At 46.6% G+C, this 11,489-nt stretch overlaps 1 protein-coding gene across 1 annotated transcript; it reads left to right on the top strand.

Moving 5' to 3' along the window:
• The first annotated feature begins 7,102 nt into the window (after positions 1-7,102).
• On the top strand, positions 7,103-8,761 carry LOC140369363 (E3 ubiquitin-protein ligase TRIM39-like). Its single transcript, XM_072456687.1, has one exon. It carries the CDS (start codon positions 7,142-7,144, stop codon positions 8,759-8,761), a length of 1,620 nt encoding a protein of 539 aa, XP_072312788.1. The 5' UTR covers positions 7,103-7,141.
• The last annotated feature ends 2,728 nt before the right edge of the window (positions 8,762-11,489 follow it).

Genomic DNA, 11,489 nt, shown 5'->3' with positions numbered 1-11,489 from the left:
TTTGGAATTTTGTGGCAAAAAAATGAATTTAATCCATTTTGGAAAAAGTCTGTAACAAAATGTGGATAAAGTGAATCATTTCCAGATGTTTCTGTAACTTCATTTATCTCCTCATTTTTACACATATTTGTGTCCAAACGTGTACTGCAGTAGAAAGTATTTGTTACACAATAAATGTTGTGAAACCAGTACTTTGACTCCAGTACATGTACTGCAGTACTTTGTTACTTCCTTTGCAGACTGTGTTTTTTGTAGTTTCTCCAGAGCCGTTTACAATGTTGTACAGTGTGATTTAAACTGTCAACGTCACATGATCAGAGCAAGAAACAAAGTATCCTGATAAACCTGTCTCACCTGTGCCCCGCCCCTCTTCCCCTCTCCTTTGCCCCGCCCCCTCTGCCCCGCCGTACGAAAGATTTGTGGAAAAGTTTTTAAAAAAAGGTTTTTACCAGCATTAATCTGCAAAAACTTAATTCTAGAACTGACAAACTGATGTTGGAAATGTCAACTTCTAGTTAAGAGTTTTAAGTGATATTTCTGCACTTTTGTGATTCATTTGTCAGACTTTTTACATTTGTCTGAAAATTAAACCTCAATAACACGTTTAAAGACACGTTTTAGCACATTTCTGTTGTTGGAGGGAAACTCCAAAGATATTCATGTTTGTCAAGATCAACAGCATGTCTCACCTGTGCCCCGCCCCTCTGCCTCCCTGACTCCTCCCTCTGCCTCCCTGACTCCTCCCTCTGCTCTCACAGACTGAAGCAGGAAACAATCAGTGTGCGTTTGCTCAAAGGCACCTCAGCGGCTTCAAACCCTCAACAATCTGCTCCAGCACAGGTCAGTGTTACTAGGCCCACTACTATTACTGCTATTACTACTGCTACTACAACTACTACTACTATTGGTGGTGTAGTTTGGTACTTGGTCCTGCTCCAGGTCCATTTCTCTTCTGCTTCACACACTTACACTGTGATTCTCACTCTTATTCTTATTTAATACCACTAAAGAGAAAACTTCTGCTGCTGCTGTCAATCCTGCACTTTATGTCACCACTTCTTTCATTCAACTCAACATTAGTTTGTCAAATATCAAAATAAACTGCAATAAATGTCATTTCTGTGGAAGTGACAGTCAAACTTAAAGTCCTCCATTTTGTCTTTGTTCTTTTTCTCTTCAAATGTGGATCTGGAACAGTTTTTACTCATGAAAGTTCAAAAGTTTGTTAGAATTTCATGTCAAACTGTGAAACTGGAGCAGAATGTAAAGAGGATTTAAATCTATCAATATATTTGATACTTTGATTCTCTCCAAATACCAAGAGTCAACAGCTTGTTTAAATCTTTATGAAATCATTCTTTTAGAAGTGACTTGTTAAACCTTTATTTGATTGAACTCTGAGACTTTAAAGACATTTTGAAGCAGATAAAGGTGTAAATATGTGACTGAAGCTTTTCCACAGAGAATATTGATGAATAAAGTCTATTTTTGATGTTTCTTCTTTTTGGACACTTGAATGTCTCTGTGTTTGTTCTAAAAGCTCTTTTGGTTTGTGTTTTAGAGTCCGTTTAGTCCAGACAAACATGAACATGATTCAAACACTAGTTTAGTCACGATTAGTCCATGAATCTTCTGACGTTTGAATGTGGGAGAGAAAAAGATGGACAGAACACGAGAGAAACCAGATTTATGAAGCACAATGTTCATGTTCAACATGTCTGGACTCGGTCTGGACTCGGTCTGGACTCGGTCTGGACTCGGTCTGGACTCGGTCTGGACTCGGTCTGGACTCGGTCTGGACTCGGTCTGGTGCAGTCCCAGTGCATGTTGCAGGTCCGGGTTTGATGGAGCCATCAGGACAACATCGTCTGCAAACAGCAGAGATGGAATCCTGTGGTCCCCAAACCGGACACCCTCCGACCCCTGACTGCGCCTAGAAATTCTGTCCATAAAAATTATGAACAGAACCGGTGACACAGGGCAGCCCTGGCGGAGTCCAACATGCACTGGGAACAGGTCTGACTTACTGCCGGCAATGCGAACACAGCTCCTGCTCCGGTCATACAGGGACCGGACAGCCCTGAGCAAAGGGCCCCGGACCCCGTACTCCCAGAGCACCCCCCAAAGGACACCCCGAGGGACACGGTCGAAAGCCTTCTCCAGATCCACAAAGCACATGTGGACTGGTTGGGCAAACTCCCATGAACCCTCGAGCACCCGATGGAGGGTATAGAGCTGGTCCAGTGTTCCACGACCGGGACGAAAACCACTCTGCTCCTCCTGAATCCGAGGTTCGACTATCGGTCGGATTCTCCTCTCCAGTACCTTGGAATAGACCTTACCCGGGAGGCTGAGGAGTGTGATCCCTCAGTAGTTGGAACACACCCTCCGGTCCCCCTTCTTGAACAGAGGGACCACCACCCCGGTCTGCCAGTCCAGAGGCACGGTCCCCGACCGCCACGCGATGTTGCAGAGACGTGTCAACCAAGACAGTCCTACAACATCCAGATACTTTGGGTACTCAGGGCGGATCTCATCCACCCCCGGAGCCCTGCCACCGAGGAGTTTACGAACAACCTCAGTGACTTCAGCTTGGGTGATGGATGAGCCAGCCTCTGAGTCCCCGGTCGCAACTTCCTCTTCGGAAGACGTGACTGAGGGATTAAGGAGATCCTCAAAGTATTCCTTCCACCGTCCGACGACATCCCCAGTCGAGGTCAGCAGGCCTTCACCCGCACCGTAAACGGTGTTTGTGAGGCTGCTTCCCCCTCCTGAGGCGCCGGACGGTTTGCCCGAATTTCTTTGGTGCCGACCGATAGTCCTCCTCCATGGCCTCGCCGAACTCCTCAAAGGTCCGGGTTTTTGTCTCTGCGACAGCACGAGCTGCGGCTCGCTTGGCCTGCCGATACCTGTTGATGACCTCCGGAGACCCACAAGCCAGAGTGGCCTGATAGGCCTCCTTCTTCAGTCTGACGGCATCCCTTACTTCCGGTGTCCACCACCGGGTTCGGGGGTTGCAGCCACGATAGGCACCGGAGACCTTGCGACCACAGCTCCGAGCAGCCGCATCAACAATGGAGGCGGAGAACATGGTCCACTCGGACTCAATGTCCCCAACCTCCCCCGGGACATGGGAGAAGCTCTCCCGGAGGTGCGAGATGAATACCCTACTGACGGAGGGCTCCACAAGACGTTCCCAACAGACCCTCACAATGCGCTTGGGTCTGTCCGGCTTCCTCCTCCGCCAGCGGATCCAACTTACCACCAGGTGGTGATCGGTTGACAACTCTGCCCCTCTCTTCACCCGAGTGTCCAAGACACGCGGCCGGAGGTCAGATGACACGACAACAAAGTCGATCATTGACCTCCGGCCTAGGGTGTACTTAATCACTCTTTATTAATGTTGTTCTTGTGTGGGTGGATACGGTTTGTACAGTGACTTAAAAAAACGCGAATGAACCCAAAAGAGCTCCTTAAAAAGGTTGTTCTGAAACAAAAAGGAGGAGAAGCTGCAGGAGACTTGCATTCATTGTATAAAGTCCCACTAGATCCGCCCTTAGTCTCATAAAGTTAAAAAATCTTACATATTTTGACAGGCTCTGCAGTTTTGTGTCATCAAAATGTTGGGACATTTCACAATATTTTGTGCAATCCACCAAAGTTTAAACCAAGGAAAGCTCGCTCACCAAAATGATCAAACCTGGCTTTAATCTGATCACTGATGTTATCAAAACTGTTAAAGAACTATTGCCTCCGTTCATCTCTGACATAACTCATCCCAAAACAAACAAACAAGTTTAAAAGTTTGAACGTGAAAAAACACGCCTCAGAGACAGTGTTGTGCCTGTAATTTTGGTGAACGTGAACTGAACGCACTGTATTACTGCTGACGAACGATAATATGAACGCGTTCTTTCTGGTGTCTGTGAACGGCAAAATTCGTTCTTTTTATTTTCGTTCAATAAAGTGTCCGATTTCTAGAGACTTCCAGGCGAAAAACACCATTAAGTTGCCCAAAAAGAGCCTGTGTCTGACAAGTGAGAGAACTCCAGTTGTAGAGGCCGATAGAGCAGACAGAGATTTGGCGTGTCGCACTGCACTGCACATATGCATCAAAACAAAAAGTAGCGACAGCAACAGAGCAGCAGGAGTCGCCCTACGACCAGTTACGTGAGTTTTATGATAAGGTCGGTGAGGATGGGAAATCTAACATTTCTGTGCAAAACTTTGTCTCTGGGGAAGTCTGTCCCTTCAATGTGGAGGTAATTCAGCCTGGAGAGACAAAGAGACCACGAGAATGGACTGTTTAGCAAGCTTTATTCGTGAGTTATTTGGTGCTCAGACCCCGGCGGAAGACGTTGCAATCATGGGCACTCCATGATCTATTTGTATTAGATGTCTCCCCCTGGAGCCTGGAGACTGGTGGTGGTAGATGTGAAGAGAAGCTAGAGGATGAGGGGAATGCAGAGGAGGAGCTGGGGAGGTGGTGGGTCGCAGTACGGTTTGAGCGGCCGAGCCATCTGCCTGAGGGCTTAAATGCGACCGCCTGGGCGCTGATTGGGAGCGGGGAGGAGTAACTTGAGAGCGTTGATAGGGGATGAGGAGCAGGTGCGAGGGCCATGGTACAGACGCCCCCTGACCTTTCACCCTCCATCTTTGGCCAGGAAAAACTTCATAACCTCTTTGGGATAAGCACAGAAACCTGGGAGAGTCCATGGTGAAGTGAGGGATCTGACTCTCACAGACGGACAGGCGGGCGCCCGCTTGAGTGCGATGATGGCGCTGGGGAGAGGGGTCCTTCCATGGAGGCCTTGACGTAGATGGATGGAGTTAGGTTTTCCAGGCTGAATTTACGCAGCCTTCATATCCTGAATAAGGATTCAAAATTGGATGAAGATGAAATCTGACACATAGTTTCAGCATTAAACTGATACAATAATTGCTGCTGTTGTTGTATTTGGGCTGTGGAAATAATTTAGAAACATTATAGCATAATATTGAAAAAAATAAATGAACTAGTTCATTTATTATACATTTATTTCATACATTATCATGAATATGGAAGCTCAGAGCTCATGGTCAGGGTGTGTTTGTGTGTGTGTGTGTGTGTGTAGTGTGTGTGTGTGTATAGTGTGTGTGTGTGTGTGTGTTTGTTTGTGTGTATGTGTGTGTGTGTGTGTGTAGTGTGTGTGTGTGTGTGTGTAGTGTGTGTGTGTGTGTGTGTAGTGTGTGTGTGTGTGTGTGTAGTGTGTGTGTAGTGTGTGTGTGTGTGTGTAGTGTGTGTGTAGTGTGTGTGTAGTGTGTGTGTAGTGTGTGTAGTGTGTACTGTATGTGTGTGTGTAGTGTGTGTAGTGTGTAGTGTGTTTGTGTGTGTAGGGTGTGTGTGTGTGTGTGTGTGAGTGTGTGTAGTGTGTAGTGTGTTTGTGTGTGTAGTGTGTGTGTGTGTGTAGTGTGTGTGTGTGAGTGTGTGTGTGTGTGTGTAGTGTGTGTGTGTGTAGTGTGTGTAGTGTGTAGTGTGTGTGTGTGTAGTGTGTGTAGTGTGTAGTGTGTTTGTGTGTGTAGTGTGTGTGTGTGTGTAGTGTGTGTGTGTGTGTGTGTGTGTGAGTGTGTGTGTGTAGTGTGTGTGTGTGTGTGTGTGTATAGTGTGTGTGTGTGTGTGTGTGTGTTTGTTTGTGTGTGTGTGTATGTGTAGTGTGTGTGTGTGTGTGTGTAGTGTGTGTGTGTGTAGTGTGTGTGTGTGTGTAGTGTGTGTGTAGTGTGTGTAGTGTGTGTGTAGTGTGTGTAGTGTGTAGTGTGTTTGTGTGTGTAGTGTGTGTGTGTGTGTAGTGTGTGTGTTTGTGTGTGTGTGAGTGTGTGTGTGTGTAGTGTGTGTGTGTGTGTGTGAGTGTGTGTGTGTGTGTGTGTGTAGTGTGTGTGTGTGTGTGTGTGAGTGTGTGTGTGTGTAGTGTGTGTGTGTGTGTGTGTGAGTGTGTGTGTGTGTGTGTGTTTAGTGTGTGTGTGTGAGTGTCTGTAGTGTGTGTGTGTAGTGTGTGTGTGTAGTGTGTGTGTCTCCTCCCTGTATCTGAACGACAAACATCTGAACATTTTGACATTATAAAATATATTGTTGGATATTGGATTCAAATGGAAAGGGGGTTAATAATACACACCAGATGACAAACATTCATATTTTTTAATATTTTATTCCCCCCCAAGATTGACAGGTGAAGCCCTGCCTCCCCTGCCTCCCCTGAATGCACCTCCCTGGGTTTCTATGATACAGAAGTAAAGTACAGTGAATAATGGATAAATAAATTGAACACAATAATATAATTAATATTGACAGTACATGGAACATATGACCAATAAATGTGTGAATATAGTTGGATACATTTAAAGAAGTTCAAATGAAACAGAAAAGTGTTCAAGCAACAACAACACAACAGTTAACAATGACTTCCAGACATATTCTCATCTAAAGATAGAAAGTCTGAGTGTCCTTGAACGCATCACCACTAGCACCAGCGTGTGATGGAGTGATACTGGCCTATGGTCCGTGAATGCATCATGGGCTCAGCTTACGCTGTATCATACATAATAACACGATTAAAACAGAGACGAGGCACAAGGAGGAAACAACTCACATTCTCAAGAACCAAGAACCAAGAACCCACAAAGAGATTCTCAAGAACCAAGAACCCACAAAGAGATTCTCAAGAACCAAGAACCCACAAAGAGATTCTCAAGAACCAAGAACCCACAAAGAGAAGACACGAGGAACGAGGAGCAGACGGGAAGCAAAAGAACCAGACGAAGAGAAAACAAGAGGAAGTTTCACTAAAACACCCAGAAGTCCTGTAAGATGCTAAACCATGATGGAGAAGTGGGAAGATGTGATTGGCTGAAGAGTTTCTGAACATCGATGGAGATCAGGTTTCAACTAAACTAAACCAGAGTGATTAACTAGATCATGAACAAACAAAACATTATATTTACAACTCTAGAGTCTTGTTAATACTCGGTCTGGACTCGGTCTGGACTCGGTCTGGACTCGGTCTGGACTTGGTCTGGTTCAGTTTTCTCTCTTTTCCTCCTGGTGTTTGACTTTTCTGATGGAAAAGACTGATTTTAGAGTCACTGATGTTGACCTTGTGTTTCAGAGATGTCCTCCACAAGTGAAAGGAGCTCTGAGGAGACGTTCTGGTGCTCCATCTGTCTGGAGGTGTTCTCTGAGCCAGTGTCCACTCCATGTGGACACAACTTCTGCAAACGCTGCATCAGTGAGGCCTGGGCCCCTGAGGGCCCCTGCACATGTCCTCTGTGTAAGAGGAGCTATGACAGAAGACCTGAGCTCAGCATCAACACACTGCTGCGAGAGCTGCTTTCAGAGGCTAAACTGGACAAGAACAAGAGCAGATCTATGGACCACATGCCCGTCTTTAGTGAGGTCCAGTGTGACCTCTGCTCTGAGCCCAAGCTGAAGGCCCTGAAGTCCTGCCTGGTCTGTCTGTCCTCGTTCTGTGAGACCCACCTCCAGCCTCATCTCACAGTCTCTGGGCTGAAAAGACACCAGCTGATGGAGCCTGTGGAGAACCTGGAAGACAGGATATGTCCCACACACCAGCGCCCCCTGGAGCTCTTCTGTGGCACTGATGAGAAGATCGTGTGCATCACATGCTCCGTTCTAGAGCACAAGAACCATGAGCTGTTGTCTCTGGAGGAGGCGTGTGAGAGCAGGAGGTCCTCTCTGCTGCACACTCAGGCTCAGAGCCAGCACATGGTGGAGCAGAGGAGGCTGAAGGTCCAGGAGATCCAGCGCTGTGTGGAGCTCAGTGACACAGAGGTCCACAGAGAGAGGGCTGTGGGGCTGCAGGCCTTCACTGATCTCATGCAGTCTGTTCAGAGGCGTCAGGACCGGTTCTTAGAGGAGCTGCAGGAGAAGCAGAGCCGGAGCCACAAACGAGCCCAGGAGCTGGTGCAGCAGCTGGAACAGGAGATCTGTGAGCTGGAGAAGAGCAGCACTGAGGCGGAGCGGCTCTCACGCTCTCAAGACCCCCTCCACTTTCTACAGAGCTGCCCTGCACTCACGCCCCCTGCTGGACTAAAGGAGTGGAGCAGTGTGAGCTTTGAGCCGGAGACGTGTGAGGGCAGTGCAGCCCGGGCTCTGACTGAGCTGGAGAAACATCTGTCTGAAAACTTTAACAAAGTGTTTAAAGCTGAACTGAAGAGAGTGAAGCAGTTTGTGGTGGACGTCACTCTGGATCCAGACACTGCTCATCCTCGGCTCGTTCTGTCTGAAGATCTCAAACAGGTTCATCACACTGATGTGAAGAAGAAGCTCCCAGATTCTCCTCTGAGGTTTGATTGTTGTGTTTGTGTTCTGGGAAAGCAGAGTTTCTCCTCAGGCAGGTTTTACTTTGAGGTTCAGGTCAAAGGGAAAACAGACTGGGATTTAGGAGTGGCCCAAGAGTCCATCAACAGGAAGAGAGAGTTCACTCTGAATCCTAAAGATGGAATCTGGTGCATCATCTTGATAAACAAAGATCAGTACAAAGCTTGTTCAGACTCTCTTGTCCCTCTGTCTCTGCAGCGAGCTCCTCAGAAGGTCGGGGTGTTTGTGGACTATGGTGAGGGTCTGGTCTCCTTTTATGATGCAGATTCTGCAGATCTTCTCTTCTCCTTCAGCAGTTGCTGCTTCAGAGAGAAACTGATTCCATTTTTCAGTCCCTGTTTAAATGCTGAAGGTTCAAACTCTGCTCCTCTGGTCCTCACTGCAGTTTAGACTTTCAGAGGTCAAAGTGACTAAAACAAGAATAAAAGTTCTGAATTTCAGTCAAATGTAACTGTGGAACCTTTTGACTCCATTTTGGACTGAAAGTACAAAGTTCTTCTCTTTATTTTTTCAGTTCTTTTGAAATGTCTGAAGCTTTATTTGGATCCTGTTCATGGTGACCTCCTGTGAGAGGGTTTTGGGTTCAAGTCTCGGCTTTGATCAAACTAAATATTTGTATAAAAATGTCTAGAAATTAGGAAATGTTTTTAAAATGTTTAATCAAAATCTGAACTTTCCATCGCTTCATCTGTTTCTTCTTGTCGTCCATGTTGGCTCGAGGTCAGAGGTCAGAGGTCAGAGGTCAGGACAAACAGGGCGTTTTCACAGATGAAGGTCTAAACCAGGTCTAAACCAGGTCTAAACCAGAGCTAAACCAGAACTAAACCAGGATTAAACCGGGACTAAACCGGGACTAAACCAGGACTAAACCAGGACTAAACCAGAACTAAACCAGAACTAAACCAGAACTAAACCAGGTCTAAACCAGGACTAAACCAGATCTAAACCAGGATTAAACCGGGACTAAACCGGGACTAAACCAGGACTAAACCAGGACTAAACCAGAACTAAACCAGAACTAAACCAGAACTAAACCAGAACTAAACCAGGTCTAAACCAGGACTAAACCAGAACTAAACCAGGACTAAACCGGGATTAAACCGGGACTAAACCGGGACTAAACCAGGACTAAACCAGGACTAAACCAGAACTAAACCAGGACTATACCAGAACTAAACCAGGACTAAACCGGGACTAAACCAGGACTAAACCAGGACTAAACCAGAACTAAACCTGCTCTAAACCAGGACTAAACCAGAACTAAACCAGGACTAAACCGGGACTAAACCGGGACTAAACCGGGACTAAACCAGGACTAAACCAGGACTAAACCAGAACAAAACCAGGATTAAACCGGGACTAAACCGGGACTAAACCAGGACTAAACCAGGACTAAACCAGAACTAAACCAGGTCTAAACCAGAACTAAACCAGGACTAAACCAGGACTAAACCAGGACTAAACCAGAACTAAACCAGGACTAAACCAGGTCAATACCAGGTCTGAACCTGAACTATACCAGGTCTAAACCAGACTTAAACCAGGACTAAACCAGGTCTAGACCAGGAATAAACCAGGTCTAAAGCAGAACTAAACCAGGACTATAACAGGTCTAAACCAGGACTAAACCAGAACTAAACCAGGATTAAACCGGGAATAAAACCGGGACTAAACCAGGACTAAACCAGAACTAAACCAGAACTAAACCAGGTCCAAACTGGAACTAAACCATGTCTAAACCAAGTCTAAACCAGAACTAAACCAGGACTATACCAGGTCTAAACCAGGACTAAACCAGAACTAAACCAGGACTATACCAGGTCTAAACCAGGACTAAACCAGAACTAAACCAGGATTAAACCGGGACCAAACCGGGACTAAACCAGGACTAAACCAGAACTAAACCAGGTCTGAACCAGAACTAAACCAGGACTAAACCAGGACTAAACCAGAACTAAACATGGACTAAACCAGGTCTAAACAAGAACTAAACCAGGACTAAACCAGGTCAAAACCAGAACTAAACCAGGACTTTACAAGGACTTAACCAGGTCTGAAACCAGGACTAAGCCAGGTCTAAACCAGAACTAAACCAGGACTATACCAGGTCTAAACCGGGACTAAACCAGAACTAAACCGGGACTAAACCGGGACTAAACCGGGACTAAACCAGGACTAAACCAGGACTAAACCAAGTTTGAACCAGGACTAAACCAGGTCAGATGATTTGGAGGGCCGAATTTGGCCCGCGGGCCGTGAGTTGAATAGAACTACATTAGAGTGAATATATCGACCATAAATTCAATTCAATTTTTTTTTGTAAAGCCCAAAATCACAACAACAGTTTCCTCTGAGGGCGACAGTGAAAAACAGATGAAACAATGTCCGTGGGGACGAGGGACGATGTCCCAGAGTCCTCTGTCCTCACCCCCTCCTTCTACAGGAAAAACTACAAAAAACCTCTTTGTGAAAAAGTCTAAACCTGGAGGAGTTCCAGATGAAGGAGAAATCTGACTCTCAGACACTAAAAGACTTCACTGTGTTTTTGTTTCATTCTTAATGTTGTTTTGGCTGAAGCAGCTCTGGACCTTTGATTTATGATGTTTGATTAAAAGATCTTAAATAAATGAAATTAATTATATGTGATTATATAAATATCCATCCATCCATCTTCTGCCGCTTTATCCGGGGCCGGGTCGCGGGGGCAGCAGTCTGAGCAGGGACTCCCAGACTTCCTCCCCAGACACTTCCTCTAACTCCTCCGGGGGGATCCCAAGGCGTTCCCAGGCCAGCCGAGAGACAAAGTCTCTCAAGCGTGTCCTGGGTCTTCCCCGGGGCCTCTTCCCGGTGGGACATGCCTGAAACACCTCCCGAGGGAGGCGCCCAGGAGGCATCCGGAACAGATGCCCGAGCCACCTCAGCTGGCTCCTCTCGACGTGGAGGAGCAGCGGCTCTACTCCGAGCTCCCCCCGTGTGGCCGAGCTCCTCACCTTATCTCTAAGGGAGCGCCCAGCCACACGGCGGAGGAAACTCATTTCGACCGCTTGTATCCGCGATCTTGTTCTTTCGGTCACTACCCAAAGCTCATGACCATAGGTGAGGGTAGGAACGTAGACCG

The sequence above is a fragment of the Eucyclogobius newberryi genome, unplaced genomic scaffold (genome assembly GCF_026437365.1).
Source record: "Eucyclogobius newberryi isolate DKJ021-1_F unplaced genomic scaffold, fEucNew1.0.hap1 SCAF_20, whole genome shotgun sequence".
Taxonomy (NCBI): Eukaryota; Metazoa; Chordata; class Actinopteri; order Gobiiformes; family Gobiidae; genus Eucyclogobius; species Eucyclogobius newberryi.
Note: the sequence above shows the minus strand (reverse complement) of the source record. Positions and strands in the feature narration are given on the sequence as shown.